Source organism: Jaculus jaculus, chromosome 2 (assembly GCF_020740685.1).
Source record: "Jaculus jaculus isolate mJacJac1 chromosome 2, mJacJac1.mat.Y.cur, whole genome shotgun sequence".
Classification (NCBI taxonomy): Eukaryota; Metazoa; Chordata; class Mammalia; order Rodentia; family Dipodidae; genus Jaculus; species Jaculus jaculus.
The window spans coordinates 157215333-157233054 of NC_059103.1; the positions used below are offsets into that span (position 1 = coordinate 157215333).

Below are 17722 nucleotides of genomic sequence, written 5' to 3' on the forward strand. Positions count from 1 at the left end.
CAAGTGTGGCCTTCCTAGGTACATGCAGTCCTCAAGATATAAAGCTTAGCTTAGGACTTCTGGGAAAGATGACTGCATAAGAGTCACACCAACCCAGTCAAGGGAGGGATTTGAGTAAAATCACAGCAAAATATACTCTGTCTGAAAAGTGAAGGTGTATAGCTTTTTTATTGGCAACAGCAGAGAGACTAAGATCTATTAGAAAGGGGGAAATTGGCCAGAATACTACCTAGGAGCTTGCAGACCTGGACCTGGACCCAATCCATGCAGATCCACGTGGATCCGGTTGCCTGCCCAGCCCCCAGCTTCAGGAGCAGAGACAAAACAAGGGGATTTTCCAACCTCATCAGTCTCCTTACAAAGTCAAGAAACCTAAAGAGAAGACAGCAAAGGAGACATAGGTGGGACCAGCTCAGCAGTTCCAGTATAACTCCAGGCTTCCTGCCCTCTCCTATCCCTCAACCCAAAGCACCATGACTTTGAGGAGAGCACATTCAGCTCCTGGTGGCAGGGCATCTAGTACAGCTGATTGGAACACCAGATTCACAGCATAAAATGGAGGAATTGAGATGGGCACTCCGCATTGGTGAGATTTGAAGCCACTCCAAAAGGTAACGAGGCTGACTGACAAAAAAGCAGGTACATAGGCCTGCACTGGATGTGCTAATTTCTCTTTCCATGTCAGGGCAGGTCATGGGCTACATACTCTTGGTTGGCTTTACCATTCTCAATTAAGCTGTATTTGGGGGTTGACTATTGCCTTTGATGTTTTCAGATTCATAGGGCCTTTGTCTTTTTCTTCTATCATTATTGGGGGCAGGGTCTGATTCAGACCCAGGCTGACCTGGAACCTATTTTAGAACAGAAATCTCAACCTCACAGTTGACAGAATTAGGGTCTAGAGCAATACACATTCTTAGGCATTTTGGCTTTATAAGTTTATCTGGTTGTTTCAGTCCTCACACTTGCATGCTTTGTGCTGGTTTTTGTTGAATGTGTGTATTGCTCAGCTGATTTGTCAGTAAATTGCTCTACCCAGACCACTAGAATACTTGAATAGCAGACAAACTCAACACCTAGGACGACTTCTGTATTTGGATTGGAGTACAAGAGCTAAACTTGGCACCTTGAACTCCTACTCTGAAGGTACATAAAGTTGGATTTCCAAATCTAAAAGCACCACAGATTATTAGAATATCCAAGCACCAAATCAACTCAGGATGCAAAAATTGAAACATTATAATACAAGAAACACAAAGAAACAAGACAATATGGGCTGGAGAGATGGCCTAGCGGTTAAGCGCTTGCCTGTGAAGCCTAAGGACCCCGGTTCGAGGCTCGGTTCCCCAGGTCCCACGTTAGCCAGATGCACAAGGGGGCGCACGCGTCTGGAGTTCGTTTGCAGAGGCTGGAAGCCCTGGCGCGCCCATTGTCTCTCTCTCCCTCTATCTGTCTTTCTCTCTGTGTCTGTCGCACTCAAATAAATAAAAATAAAAAAAATTTAAAAAAAAGACAATATAATCCCAGCAAAAATTATAAATCCATCAAAAATGGTCACCAATGAGACTATTTTAAATGAAATGCCTGACAAAGATTTCAAAAAAAATGATTTTTTACCTATACTGAAAGAAATCAAAGAAGAAATTAAAGGAATCAAAGTAAAAAACCAAGGAATTAAAAAAGAAAAACTCCTGAAGGAATTCCAAGAAATACATGAAACCAGCTTAATGAAATAAGGTGGTCACTACAAGGCATGAGGAAGGGAATAGAAATACTGAAGAAAAACCAGGCAGAAATTCTAACACTGAAAAATGCAGTCAGTCAAGTAAAAGAACTCCATTGAAAGTGTCACTAGTACAATGGATGAAGGAGAAAACAGAATATCTAAACTAGAAGACCAGGTAGCAGACCTAATACAGTCCAACAAAGAGAAACAAGCTAGTAGGAAGGTATGAATTTCAAGATATTTGGGACACAATGAAAGATCAAACATAACAATTCAGAGTATAGTAGAAGGAGAGGAATGTCAATCAAGAGGCTTTGTAGGGGGCTGGAGAGATGGCTTAGCGGTTAAGCACTTGCCTGTGAAGCCTAAGGACCCCGGTTCGAGGCTCGGTTCCCCAGGTCCCACGTTAGCCAGACGCACAAGGGGGCGCACGTGTCTGGAGTTCGTTTGCAGAGGCTGGAAGCCCTGGTGCGCCCATTCTCTCTCTCTCCCTCTATCTGTCTTTCTCTCTGTGTCTGTCGCTCTCAAATAAATAAATAAATAAATAAATAAATAAATAAAAAAAAAGAGGCTTTGTAGGTGTTTTCAACAAAATCATGGAAGAAAATTTTCCCCAAATTGGGAAAGTAATGCCAATGTAGATACAAGAAGCTTTTATAACACCAAATCGACAAAACCTGGAAAGTACCTCTCCTAACCATGGTATAATTAAACTACTAAATATGCAAACCAAAGAAAATATATTCAAAGCAGCTAGAGAGAAGAAGCAAGTCACTTACAAGGCAAGCCCATCAGAATAACTAAAGATTACTCAACATAAACCTTAAAAGCCAGAAGGGCTTGGAATGATGTATTTCAAGTTCTAAAAGATAATAACTGTCAACCAAGAGTACTTTATCCTACAAAGTTATCTATCCAAATTAAAGGCAAAATAAGGACATCCTATAACAAAAACAAGCTAAAGGAATTTATGATAACTAAGCCAGCTCTATAGAAACTACTTGAAGGAATCCTTCACACTGAAGAGAAAGCAAAGCACACACATGAGGAAACAGGGGAAAAAAATACTCAAATAACAGTTAAAAGAAGAGAGTGATTTTTATCAGAATACTTGATGACCCACCAAAGGTTAGTGGTAAGACCCTACTGCTGAAGACACCATATGCAGTTGACATGTAAAATGGAATGGCATGGCTGGAAGCTAGAAGAGAGTCAGTTCCCAGACAGTCAGCGCATCTAGTGCCAGAAGGTGCTACATGGGCAACTGGGGGAAAATGACCAATATCTGTCCAAGCAACTCATGGTCTAACCTACTTAGAGGCAAATAACCTGTTGTGATGCTCACAGAAGTGCAATAGTGGCACACAGCCATGGTGGGAAACCAACTGCTCTTGATTTGGCTAACTGATTTCCTCAGTGGTATGGGATCCATAGCTGGAGCTGGGAAACAAGTCAGAACCATATCCAAACATTAGCCCACTCTCCAATATCAAGCTACCATCAATCATGGGCTACAAGAGGGCCTACACCTATTAAATTCTCTATAAAAAAGTAAGGGTTATTTCATTTGTCCTGGTGCTAACTTACTCTCTGTTGGAGAATCTGCTTCTCTTTTTCAGATAGATGCAGATCTTAAAGAGTCACCCATCACACCTCAGAAGGGCCCCGGCTGAAACTAAGGAAAATTGGCGAAACAAGCAAGGGTGCTGTTTTCCTGATGAACCAGATACCAGCACAAGGGGGAAGGAGACCAACACAGAGAAAAATCAACTCCTACCAAATCAGAGAGCCAGAGCCTCAGAGGCCCCCAACACCTCATCACTGAAGTAGAACAAAAATGAACCCAACATGGCTCAGGGAAATTCTGTGGAAGAGGGGGCGCAAAGAATGTCAGAGCCACATGTTTGGTCATGATATTCAGAGACATTTATCTTACCCATAACTGTGGGCTAACTCCACAATGCACAACCCATTTACATCAACAAGGAGGGCCAATGGGGAGGAGGTAGGTCACGGATAAGCCTATTAATGGTACTGACTATATTTGCTAAATACAACACTAATTAATAAAAAAAAAATAAAAAAAGAAGAGAGTGAAGGGAAAAAGGAAGCACTACAAAACAAGAATGGTGAGAATAAATGCATACATTTCAATGATAATTCTTAATATCAGTGGCCTCAATGACACAACCACAAGACATAGGTTTATAGACTGGATTAAAAGGCAGGATCCTGCTCTTTGCTGCCTAAAGGAAACTCATCTCTCAATAAAAGAAAACAGAATTTCAAACAAACAGGTTTAGGCAACAAGCAGGGGTTGCTATCCTAATCTTTGGCTTGATAGACTTCAAATCAACATTAGTGAGGAAAGATAAAGAAGGGCACTTTGTATTGATACAAGGAACACTCCAACAGGAGGACATTACAATTCTAAATGATCCTAAACATATACGCACCTAATATGGGGGCTCCCAGTTTAATCTAACAAACACCGTTAGACTTAAGGTCACAGATAGCACTGTGGGTGACTTTAATAACCCACTCTCATCAATTGACTGGTCATCCTGGCAAAAAATAAACAGAGAGTCATCTGGATTAAATTATGTCTGGAAGAAATGGGCCTAACAGATATCTACAGAACATTCCATCCAAATGCTGCAGAATATACATTTTTCCCAGCAGCATATGGAACATTCTCCAAAAAAACCATAAATTAGGGCAAAAAGCAAATCTTAATAAATACAGGAAAACTGAAATAATCCCTCATACTCTATCTGACCACAATAGGATTAAACTACAAGTCAGCAACAAGAAAAGCTACAGAGCATACAGAAATTCATGGAGAATAAAGAGTACACTATTGAATGATGAATGGGTCATTGAAGAAATTGAAAAGGAAATCAATAAATTCATAAGATCAAATGATGATGAGAATACAACATACCAAAACCTTTGGGACACAATGAAAGTCTTCAGAGAGAAATTTATAGCTCTAGGTGCTTATATTAAGAAATTGGAGAGTTCAAAGGTTAAACAATTTACTGTTTCACTTTAAGGCCTTGGAAAAAGCAGAACAAGACAAGCCAAAAATAAGTAGATGGGAAGAAATCATAAAGATTAGGGTAGAAATTAATTAAATTGAAACCAAAATAAACAATCCAAAGAATCAATGAAAAAAAGTTGGTTTTTTGAAAAGATAAACAAGATTCATAAACTCTTAGCAAGTCTTACCAGAAGAAGGAGAGAAGAGACAAAAATTAATAAAATTAGAGAAGAAAAAGGCACCATTACAACAGACACCAAAGATATTCAAAAAATCACAAGGACATACTTTAAGAATATTTATGACTCTTAAGTTTGAAAATCTGAAAGAAATGGATGATTTCCTTGATTCACATGACCTACCAAAATTAAATCAGGGGCTGGAGAGATGGCTTAGCGGTTAAGCACTTGCCTGTGAAGTCTAAGGACCTTGGTTCGAGGCTGGATTGTAAAGGACCCACGTTAGCCAGATGCACAAGGGGGCATGTGCGTCTGGAGTTCGTTTGCAGTGGCTGGAAGCCCTGGCGCACCCATTCCCCCCGCCCCCCGTCTTTCTCTCTTGTGTCTGTCACTCTCAAATAAACAACAACAAAAAAAAAATTAAAAAAAATTAAATCAGGATGTGGGAAGCCACTCAAATAGACCTATAACAAATATAGAGATCCAAGCAGTTATAAAACGTCTCACAACTAAAAAAAGTCCAGGCCCAGATGGATTCACTGGTGAATTTTACCAGATCTTCATGGAAAAACTAACACCACTGCTTCTCAAATTTTTCATAAAATAGAAAAGGAAGGAATTCTACTGAATTCCTTCTATGATGCCAACATCATCCTGATACCAAAACCAGACAAAGACAGAACAAAAAAGAAATTTACAGACTAATCTCGCTCATGAACATAGATGAAAAATATTCTGAACAAAGTATTGGCAAACAGAATACAAGAATATATCAGAAGGTTATTCACCCCACCAAAGAGGCTTTTTAAAATTTTGTTTATTTTTATTTATTTATTTGAGAGTGACAGACGGAGAGAGAAAGGCAGAGAGAGAGAGAGAGAGAGAGAGAGAGAGAGAGAGAGAGGGAGAGAGAGGGAGAGAGAGAGAGAGAGAGGGAGAGAGAATGGGCATGCCAGGGCCTCCAGCCACTGCAAATGAACTCCAGATGTGTGCACCCCCTTGTGCATCTGGCTAATGTGGGTCCTGGGGAATGGAGCCTTGAACTGGCGTCCTTAGGCTTCACAGGCAAGTGCTTAACCGTTAAGCCATCTCTCCAGCCCCCAAATAGGCTTTATCCCAGAGATTCAGGGGTGGATCAACATTTGCAAATTGATAAATGTAACATGCTTATATAAATGCAATGAAGGACAAAAATCACATGATAATCTCAATAGATGCACAAAAGGCATTTGACAAAATCCAACATCCTTCATAGTAAAAGTCCCACAGGAACTGGGAATAGAAAGAACATATCTCAACATAATAAAAGCTATTTATGAGAAATGTACAGCCAACATAATACTAAATGGGGAGAAACTTGAAGCTTTCCCACTAAATTCAGGAATAAGACAAGGGTGTCCACTGTCCCTACTTTTATTTTATATAGTACTAGAAGTCCTAGCTATAGCAAGAGGCACTCATAACAGGGACACAAATTGGAAAGGAAGAGATCAAATTATTATTTGTGGATGATATGATTCTATACATAAAGGGCCCTAAAGATTCTACCAGCCAACTGTTAGAGCTGATAACCACTTTTAGCAACATAGCAGGATCCAAAATAAATACACATAAATCAGTAGCTTACCTATATATTATAAACAAATATGCAGAAGATGAAATCATGGAATCTCTCCCACTCACAATTGCCTTAAAGAAAGAAAGAAAGAAAGAAAGAAAGAAAGAAAGAAAGAAAGAAAGAAAGAAAGAAAGGACCTTGGAATAAACCTAACCAAGGAAGTGAAGGATCTCTATGATGAGAACTTAAGACACTCTAGCAAGAAATTACAGAAGACACAAGGAAATGGAAAGATATCACATGTTCTTGGATTAGAAGAATCAATATTGTGAAAATGCCAATCTTGCCAAAAGCAATCTACACATTTAATGCAATCTCCATTAATATTCCAAAGGCTTTCTTCACAGAAATAGAAAAAAAATCTAAAATTAATTTGAAATCACAAAAAACCTTAAGTAGCAAAAACAATTTTGAGCAACAAAAATAATGATGGTTGGTGGGATCACCATACCTGATTTTAAGGTATATTACACAGCCATAGTAATAAAAACAGCATGGTATGGGCACAAACACAGACATGTTGATCAATATAACAGAATAGAGGGCCCAGATGGTAATCCAGACACCTATATCCATCTGATTTTTGACCAAAATGCCAGAAGTACTCATTGGAGGAATGACAGCCTCTTCAACAAGTGGTGCTGGGAAAATTGGATATCTATATGTAGAAGGGTGAAAATAGATCCTTGTCTTTCTCCCTGCACAAGAACCAAGTCCAAATGGATCAAGACCTTAATATCAGACTTGAAACTCTGAAACTGCTAGAGGAAAAAGTAGGGGAAACCCTTCAACATATTGGTATAGGCAATGACTTTCTGAATATAACCCCAATTGCTCAGGAAATAAAACCACTAATCAACTACTGGGATCTCATGCAATTACAAAGCTTTTGTACAGCAAAGGACACTGTGAATAGAGTAAAGAGACAACCTACAAAATGGGAGAAAATCTTTTCCAGCTATACATCTGACAGAAAATTATTATCCAGAAGATGCAAAGAACTCCAAAAAAAAAAAAACAAACAATAAGAAACCAAACAACCCAATTAAAATGGGCTATGGAACTAGAGAGTTCTCAAAGGAAGATATAGAGGTGGCATATAAACATCTAAAAATGTGTTTTACATCTGTAGCCATCAGGAAAATGCAAACTAAAACTACTTTGAGATTCCATCTTACTCCTGTCAGAATGTCTATTATCAAGAAAATAAATGATAATAAATGTTGGCAAGGATGCAGAAAAAGGGGAACCCTTCTACACTGTTGATGGGAATGTAGTCTGGCATAGCCATTGTGGAAATCAGTGTGGAGGCTCTTAAGACAGCTAAAAATAGATTTAGCATATGATTCAGCTATAGAACTCTTAGGCATATATCTTAATAACTCTTCTCACTACCTTAGAGATACTTGCACAGTCATGTTTATTGCTGCTCTTTCATAATAGCTAGGAAATGGAACCAACCTACACCTCCCTCAACAGGTGAATAGATAATAAAAATGTGGTACATCTACATAACACAGTTCTACTCAGTGGTAAAGAAAAATGAAATTATGAAATTTGCAGGGTAATTGGTGGATCTGGTAAGAATTATACTAAGTGAAGTAACCCAGGATCAGAAACCAAATGTCACATGTTCCCTCTCATATATGGATCCTAGCTACAAATGTATAGACTTGTGCGTGAGCTGGAACCAAAAATCGGTAGCAGAAGCCAGTAAGCTAGAAAAAGGCTATACGGCGAAACAAGCAAGGGTGCTGTTTTCCTGATGAACCGGATACCAGCACAAGGGTGAAGGAGACCAACACAGAGAAAAATCAACGAGCCAGAGCCCCAGAGGCCCCCAACACTTCATCACTGAAGCAGACCAAAAATGAACCCAACATGGCCCAGGGAAATTTTGCGGAAGAGGGGGCGGAAAGAATGTCAGAGCCACATGTTGGGTCATGATATACAGAGACATTTATCGTACCAATAACTGCAGGCTAACTCCACAATGCACAACCCATGTACCTCAACAAGGAGGGCCAATGGGGAGGAGGTAGGTCACGGATGAGCCTAATAATGGTACCAAACTGCCTGTACTTGCAGAATAGAAAACTAATAATAATAAAAAAAAGAAAAAGGCTATAAAGGGAGGGAGGAGAGGGAAGGATTTAAGGGGATGATGTTGTGTGTGTATATATATATATATATATGAAGAAGTAGAGATTACAGGGAGGGGAAGGCCTAAGCAAGGCCAGAGGAATAAATTGAGTAAGAGAAAGGGGAGGAGGGTCAACCAAATTCGAGATATTCTGAATACGACATATGAAAGCCTATTTTTTTGGATAATGGCACATCCATAAGCCATAGGTTGCTGCTAGAAAAATTTCACTGCCAGAGATGGGATACCTTTCAGTGAGTTGTTGGCCAGGGAGGTCCTTGTTACCTCCAAAACATTACAGGCTATTGCCAAAGCCCTTGGTTTCCCACAAGTAACAGATGGTAAGACCTATTGCTGAAGACTTCACATGCCTGGGCAGAAAGGTTACTGAGCAGTTAAGCTGGTGCTGAGCTGAAAACCTTTTCCCTGTAGCGCAGCCGACTGAAAGCTGGAAAAAACTTCACTGCATGCAGCCCTTTGGAAGACAGAAGTTATCAGTGGTGAAAATAGTGGACACTGGAAGCCTCAAGTTTAGCCACACAGTCCAAATGACTTATAGGATGCAAGTATGCTCTGATTGCTGTCTGATTAGACTGAAGGTCTTATGGGAAGGAATACATACTTGGTACTGAAAACCTAATCAAAAGCCCATGGCAAGGGAGGTCATGAGCCTTGGGGGTCTAAAGCCTGCTCTTGGCTAAATGCATATATTTTTCTCACCAAATTGCCCTGAAAGCACTACACTTAATGTTCACATTCATATATTAATGCTACTCTCACTTTTGGTTAGAGAAGCTTCTCTTTTTGGAAGGTGGTAACCAATGGGATGACCCAAAAGGCAACATAGTGCTGAGAAGAACGGACAGAGAAGTGTCCAGCACTGAAAAATCTCTATCACACCCTCCAAGGCTCAGGGTCCATCGAGGAAGAGGTGGCAGAAAGAATATAAAAGCCAAAGGAAGGGTATCACTCCTTACAATGCAACTGTCCAGACAGAAATTGGCCTTGATATCCATGACCTTGCAGTGCCTAGCAATATCTTCACAAGGCCCTCATAATAAGAGAAAAAGATGATGACATCAAAATAAAAGAGAGACTAATGGACAGAGGGAAGGTATATGATGGAGAGTGGAGTTGTGAAAGGGGAAATGGGGAAGGGTGGAAATTATGGTTTATTGTCTGTAAGTATAGAAGTTTTCAATAATTTTTTTTTAAAAAAAGCTTATCTGTGTAGTGTTGGGGGGGGGGAGCTGGAGAGATGGATTAGCAGTCAGGATGCTGGCCTCCAAAGCTGTAGGACCTAGGTTGATTCCCTAGTATCCACATAAGCCAGAAACACAAGGTGGTGTGTACGTCTGGAGTTCATTTGCATCGGCTGTATGCCTTGTGCACCAATTCTTCCACCCAAACCCCTGTGCTTCTTTCTACCTCTTTCTCTCTCCCTCTCAAATAAATAAATAAAAATAAAATATTTTAAAAAGCTTAGCTAGGAAAATGCCCCCTTTGCAAAGTAAATATGCCTAGGCATGAGAGAAAACATGGTAACCAGGTATGGTGGCTCAGAAGGGGAGTCAGGACTGCATTCCAGCCCTTTCATCCCTTCATTGGACTTCTTGGGGGCAGAGAACACAGTTAGCATAGCCTGGTACTTCCAATTTGAGAAGGTGGGAAAACAGGAGAAATAAATGCATCAATGAGCATAGAGCTATGAAGATCAGTGGTCTGAAAAAGTGAATCTAGCTTGATAAAAACATATAGCAGCTGGGTGTGGTGGCACACGCCTTTAATCCCAGCACTCGGGAGGCAGAGGAGGATCGCCATGAGTTTGAGGCCATCCTGAGACTACATAGTGAATTCCAGGTCAGCCTTGACTACAGTGAGACCCTATCTTGAAAAAACAAAAAAAGGTGTGTGTGTGGAGAGATGGCTTAGCAGTTAAGCACTTGTCTGTGAAGCCTAAGGAGCCCGGTTCAATGCTCAATTTCTCAGGACCCACATAAACCAGATGCACAAGGTAGTGCACGCATCTATAGTTCATTTGCAGTGGCTGAAGGCCTTGGCGTAACCATTCTCCATCTGCCTCTTTGTCTGTCACTGTCAAATAAATAAAACAAAAAAGAAAAACCAACAAATTATATATATATATATATATATATATATATATATATATATATATATATATATATTCCCATGTCGCTTTGATATTGCAAAGAGACATGGGAAGTCCTTGTGGCAACTAATTCAAGAAGCCGAGATCTAGGTAAAGGATGTGGGAAAATTACTTAGGCAGTGTTAGCAATGTCTTCAAAAGATTGGCTGGACAAGAGTATGACACATTCAAGGCACTGAAAGAGAACAGCAGGATGCCTGGAATGAACATGTAATATGAAGTAGAAAGGCAGGTCAGGGATACATCCTGCCGGATTTTGTAGGCCAGAATAAAAACTCTACTTATTTTTAAGAAAAGTATGGAAGCATTTCAGCAGGAGGACAGAGGCATGTCAGAGCTGTGCTTCTAGAGCTCACTCAGCTATAGATTAGAAGCTGGGTGGTAGAGAGAATGGTTATCAGATGGTGGTGGTTTGAGCAACCAAAGAGGAGGTAAAGGAGAAGGCAAGATGCAAGTGACTTCAGATCTACTCAGAGGCTAGAATTAACAGGATTATGTTGGGTAAAGTTTAAGGAGATGGCAAGTACAACTCTTCCTTTCACTGCAGGAAAATTTCAGAAGTTAAAATTTTAGAGGCTTCAGTATTATATTAATTTCCCAGTGTTGCTTAAATTACCTCAAAACAAGTGGCCAACAAAGAGAAGTGTATCTGTTCACAGTTCTGGAGGCTTCAGGTCCAAAGTGGCGGTGTCAGCAATGCTGTGCTGCCTGCCATAACTCTCGTGGCAAACCCTTTCTTGTATCTGCTGTACCCCTCCCCATGCATTCCTTGCCTGAGGCCACATCACTTCAGTTCTTCTCAAGTTATCACATGGCCTTGTCTTTTCTGTCTTCTATAAAGACATTTATTACTGGATTTGGGACCTATTCAGGTAACAGAGAATGATCTCCTCCTTTTTTTTTTCCAAGGTAGGGTCTCACTCTGACTCAGGCTGACCTGGAATTAACTATATAGTCTCAGGGTGGCCTTAAACTCACAGCGTTCCTCCTACCTATTTCTCTCGAGTGTGGGATTAAAGGTGTGCATCACCATGCCCATCTTCCTCCTCTTTTAAAAAAAAAAAAACTTTATTTTTATTTATTTGACAGAGAGAGAGGAAGAGAGAGAGAGAGAGAGAGAGAGAGAGAGAGAGAGAGACAGAGAGGGAGGGAGGGAGAGAATGGGCACACAAGGGTCTCCATCACTGCAAATGAACTCCAGATGCATGTGCCCCCTTGTGCATCTGGCTAACGTGGGCCCTGGGGAATTGAACCTGGGTCCTTTGGCTTTGCAGGCAAATGCCTTAACTGCTAAGTCATCCCTCCAGCTTAATCTCCTCCTCTTAAAGATATCTTCATAGATCCTTCCCTCCACCCCCAAACATGATCATACTCACAGAGACTGAATTTTGACATATAGGTATATCTTTATGGAGATCACCCTTTATTCCACTACAGGTATAGTGAATGATCCTTTGCCCCACCCCACTCCACCACAGCTGTGGATATTAGGACTCATTAATTAGCTGGACAGAAGGCTTACCAGTTCAGGTGCTTGCCTGTGAAGCCCAAGGACCCAGGTTCAACTTCCCAGAACCCACATAAACTAGACACACAAGGTGATGCATGTGAACAAGGTCATACATACACACAAGGTGGCGTATGTGTCTGGAGTTCAATTGCAGTGGTAAGAGTCCCCGGCTGCCAGTTTCCTCTCTCTTTCTCTCTGTCTCATAAAATTTTTTCCTTCTCTTTCAGTCTTATAGAAAAGACTCATTAATGTTCAAAGATTGTTGTTTCCATACATCACCTGAAGAACAGTGGAGGATCTCTCTTCAGTTCCTACTTGCTAGTTTGAATCTTAAGTGTCCCCCAAAAGTATGTGTGAATAAGGCTTGGCCCCTAGGATATCACTCCTGGGAAATTGTAGAAACTGTAAGAGGTACTTCATGTTATTGGGGTATACCCATAAAAGGAATTATGGGACCTCAACATCTTAGTTCTCTCTCTCTTTTTTTTTTTTTTTTTTTTTTCTGATTCTTGGCCCACAAAGTGAGCAGTTTTGCTTTGCCACAAAGCTCTAATATAACTTGCTATCTTACAAGACCTAACAGAAGCAGGGCTAATTGACTATGGAGTTATAACTTCTGAAACTGAGCCAAAACAGACCTTTTTTCTTTATAAGTTAATTGTTTCAAGTATTTGTTATAGTAATGGGAAAATGACATGCAAATAATCTCAATTATTTGCCAAATTGGAAAGCTTTGCCTTCCTCCTTTGCCTTGCCTTGTCATGCTCCCTTGTGTCCTGTGTATGCTTTCATCATGGGACTCACTCCTCACATTTAGTCATGTGGTACTGAAACTGTCACTCACTTATCCCACTTGTTTTCTTAGGCCCCTAGGGGAACAACTGTGTCTTGCTCACCTATGTACCTTCATGGCTCACACTGTACCTGGCAAAGGAGGAGCTGTATGGACTCCTTTGAGGCATTACACATTAACACGTGTATGGGGTACAGAGTATAATTTTTTTTTATAAAACCACAACTATCTAATTAATTAAAAAGTTATAGATAGTAGATGCAATTATTTCAAATGGAGGTAGGATATAAATAAAAATTCACCATGTACTATAGTGCTATCATGTACCTGCTGGTAGTATGAAGATGGATAACTGCTAGTTCTTGCATGTTAATAGCTCAGTCAGTTGGAAAAACCTCTCTGAACAAATTAACTACAAGTGACTACTAATTACTATAATAACAGCATGAATAAACTACTGTAGAAGCAAAAACCAGAGTGATAATATTTATTTTGGGGTAGTGAAAAGATAAATTTTAGGTGATGACATTTAAATTATTTCTTGAAAGTTGAATATGAATTTTCCATAGGGACTGAACTCCAGAGTTGGATGTGTATAATCTTCATCACTGGACTCAATCCGCACATTTAAGCCCTTGACACTGAAGCTTTCATGTATTGAGGCCCTTGAGGAAAGCAAGTTGTTTATGAGGCCCATGAGGAAAACAATAGTTCTTACTCATTTTTGTGCTTCCTGAGAGTCTTATTGAGATCATAATAACAATACAAAGGTAAAATTCAAGTCATCTCTAGAAAAATGAAATTTTTAACAGATGCGATAAGAAGTAGTTGAGCCCACTGGGTAAATAAGACTTGATACTATACATGCCTGTGAGCATAATGACGGCATCAGAACCACCATGAGGCTCCTGCCCAGCAGACCTGAGTCTTTTTCTTAAGAATAGGGTGTCTGAACTCTTCAGATGTTAATTGGAAATGTGGCCTGGATTTTCTCCATGACAGGCTGTAAATTTATACTTTAGTCAAGGCTTTGCTCTTTTAGATTAATATATAATGTCCTTGAAAACCCTCAACTCTTTTCTTTCTTATGTTTTCCTAAGAAAAAAGAACTGCCTGCAAAAAGCATCATGTCAGTGCTGGATTTAGCTCATTTAACAAAGGTCACAGCATTTTTGAGTACTCAACACCATTACTAGATCTTTCCAGAGTCTGGATGTTTGGCAGACATATTCCTCCATCTGGAAGAAATGACTGCAACCCCAGGGCTGTGGGACAGATGTGGGCCTGTTAAGCCCATGGGCATCTGGGAAAAGCAGATGCATCTATATATTTTTTTCCACTCAGCCACAGCCAGGAAGTGAATGAAGTCAATTGCCTCCGCTTTGCCCAAATTGATGGAACTATGGAGCAGGTTGAGAGCATGTCTGGTTTACTGATTTCCATTGGGTTTTAGAAAAACAGAATGGATAAGAGGAGCTTTACATAAGGAGCTGCTGTCAGGAATCTAGGATTCCTTATGCTAACTCAGCAGCACCTGGATTCTATTTGTGGCATATTTCTTCCTGTGATGATAATATCAGCAATTAACATAGCTGTGTTTATAAAGCATTCATTTTCAAGGAATACTCGACCCTTGGGAGGGTCAACTAATTAATTTTTGCAATGTTGTACAGATCTGATTGTTGTGTATTTTGTGACCTTGAAGGTAATAATTATCATTAAGTCATAAAAATATTAAATTACTTTGTAAGCCCTCCCAGTAAGGAAATAATAGAGAAGGTAAAAAGCACAGGACATAGACATTCTAAGGACTGTTTTCACAAAGAAAGACACTCAGAAGTATCCTCATCCAATTGTTAAGGAAGACTAAAATATTAAAAAGTGAAGCAGTATTAACAACAGAGAAATAACCTATTTTAACATTCTAAGTAAACCTTTGATATGCTAATATGAAGTTATCAAATAACTTCTTAGCAACTATGGTGTCAGAAATTGGTCATTTATTGTATTGTATTGTGTTATATTGCATCATACTATATTGTATCCTATCTTATATTTTTCTATACTATCCTTCTGGCCAATAGAAAACATTGGTTATAATAATACATATTGAGCCTTTAAAAACTCTAGACACTAAGTGATTTAAAAAATTATTTCCCAATTGTATCAGTTATTTTCTCATTGCTGAGACAAGATACCTGATCAGAAGCTTAAAGGAGGAAGGGGTCTATTTTGGCTTACAGTTTCTAGGAAAAGTCTCATCATGTGGGGGCAGCAGGGCAGAAAAGCAGATAGCTGGTCATAACATCATCACATCAGCATAGAGGAAGTAGAGAGAGAAAATATCAAACAATACTGAACTATAAAAACTGAAGACCCACCCTCAGTGACACACTTCCACCAGCATGGCTCCACCTTCCAAAGGGTCCTCAACCTTCCTGAACAGCACCACCAGTTAAAGAGTAAGCATTCCAACACATGAGACTAGAGGGCACATTTTAAATTCAAACTACCACATCAGTCTTCTAAGATACGTAGTATTAATAGCTTTCATTATTAGGATGATGGAACTGAAGTATAGTAGGATCAAGTAAGAATCAAAGCTGGTGGGTGGTGAAACTGAAATTTGGACGCAGCCAATTTAGTACCACTGCTATGAATATATCCCTAAGCCACCCTTTGTTAGCTGGACATTAAAGTCTTCTAAAATGTGATAACTCTCACAGCCTCTTATCTCCTTATTCATTTACTTGTTTGCATATTTATTCCACATATATTGCATATCTCTTGTATCCTATGACCTAGGACTAAAGAGGAGAATAACCCATTGCCTTTTTTAAGTTGTTTGAGGGAAGGATAAGAAGGATGGATAGAAATATGAACATCTTTAAATTTCCAGTGCTTTCCACACAATATCAGGCCTTTGATCAACTTGAGTATAAACTTTGTGTTATAACCTTAGGTTGTTATTTTATTACAAATGTTGGATTTCAATATTTATGAGGTGTCTTTCAGATACCTGATTTCTCCAAATACTGCCCCAGCTTTCAAAGTAACCAGAACTTGAGTACCATCAGGACCTCCAAGAACATGGACTTCTCCTTGTTTGATGATAAACATTTCCTTGCCAATTTCTCCCTATATGCCATATATAAAATGGAAAATAAAAGTTATTGTGTTCTTTACAATTTTGGCCCAAGTGAACAAATATAAGCTCATTAGAGGAGCAAATACAAACAAAGGAGGCAAGGAAAACCATTGTAAAAATAAGTTTTTAAGACCCAAATTAGTTTCAGCTGCTGGTTAGACATATCACATGACAGGAAATGATTGGGAAGATAATTTGCCTGCTATAAGCCACCGCCAGGAAGGTGAAGATATTTCAGTCAGTGCATTAGTGCAGGAGTGGACATGTGCAGAGGAAACAACTTATCATGAACATGATTCAGTCTGAGTTTGGTTACCACTGCTGTGCTGTAGAGAAAGTGAGCTATGTCCATCATTCTGCCTGAGTCATAAACAAATAATTTATATTATTGTTATTCCATATAGAGAGGAAGCAATAATACAGTGGGTTGTTTTTGACTTAGTTCTTGAGGACTCTCAGGAGCTAGAGCCATGAGTAAGCATTTGGTGCTGAGAATATTTCCATAGTCACCACTCAATGCTGCTATTTTATATACCTGAGGCACCATAGATTTTTTAATGTAAACAATGATTTTTGATCTATACCTCTGGCATAAATTTAAGAATGAACCATAGCAGGTAATACAGCTGTGTAATCAGGCCCACGTAAGAATGTGGAGATATTTTCCTCATGTCTTCATGGTTAACGTGAAAGAAAAATGTGTCTATGTGATCCTCGCAGAGGTGTTTGTGCTTAGTTATTTTAATCTTTCCCATGTATATTTTTATCAGTATCCTGTGTTCTTTGCTATAATAAATCTTACTTTATGAATACAACTTTATTCTAAAACATGTGAGTACTAACAGCAGATCATACAACTGGTAGGTAATTGTAAGGTCTTTGTCCACAGCTTCTGATTCCCAATCTCTAAAAACTTTAAACACATCTTACAAAAACCCAGTAGGGTTCAGTTGTTAAAGTGCTAGCCATGTAAGCCTGAGGACTTGAGTGTGATTCCCAGAATACATGTGAAAGAGCTGTGCATGATGGTGCACACCTAGCACTGGAGAGGTAGAGACAGGTATATTTTCATGGCTCACTCGGCAAGCCAGTCTAGTTTTCTTGGCATGCTCCAGGACAATCAGATACCCTGTTTCAAAAAAGGTGGATGGTGCTGAATGAATGAAATCCAAGGTTATCCTCTAACCTTCAAACACACCAGTACATCACATGTGCATCTGCACAAACACAAATATGCATTTGTATAAACATAAACTTCAGTGAAACTTCAGATTAAGGATCTTGGGGATAAAAGACATTAACCAGTCTTTCCAACAGTGGATTTGCCCTGTGTGCACACAATTGACCAGCCAGGCAAGAAGTGCACACTGGTGCAATAGTGGCATGACTCTT

The 17722-nt window shown here is 39.5% G+C and overlaps 1 protein-coding gene across 1 annotated transcript in view; it reads right to left on the bottom strand.

Moving 5' to 3' along the window:
* The window catches only part of Cngb3 (cyclic nucleotide gated channel subunit beta 3), a 185209-nt gene that overhangs the window by 13234 nt on the left and 154253 nt on the right, over window positions 1–17722 (bottom strand). The window contains 1 exon segment of the mRNA XM_045143550.1: window positions 16202–16320. Coding sequence (XP_044999485.1) covers window positions 16202–16320 — 119 coding nt within the window.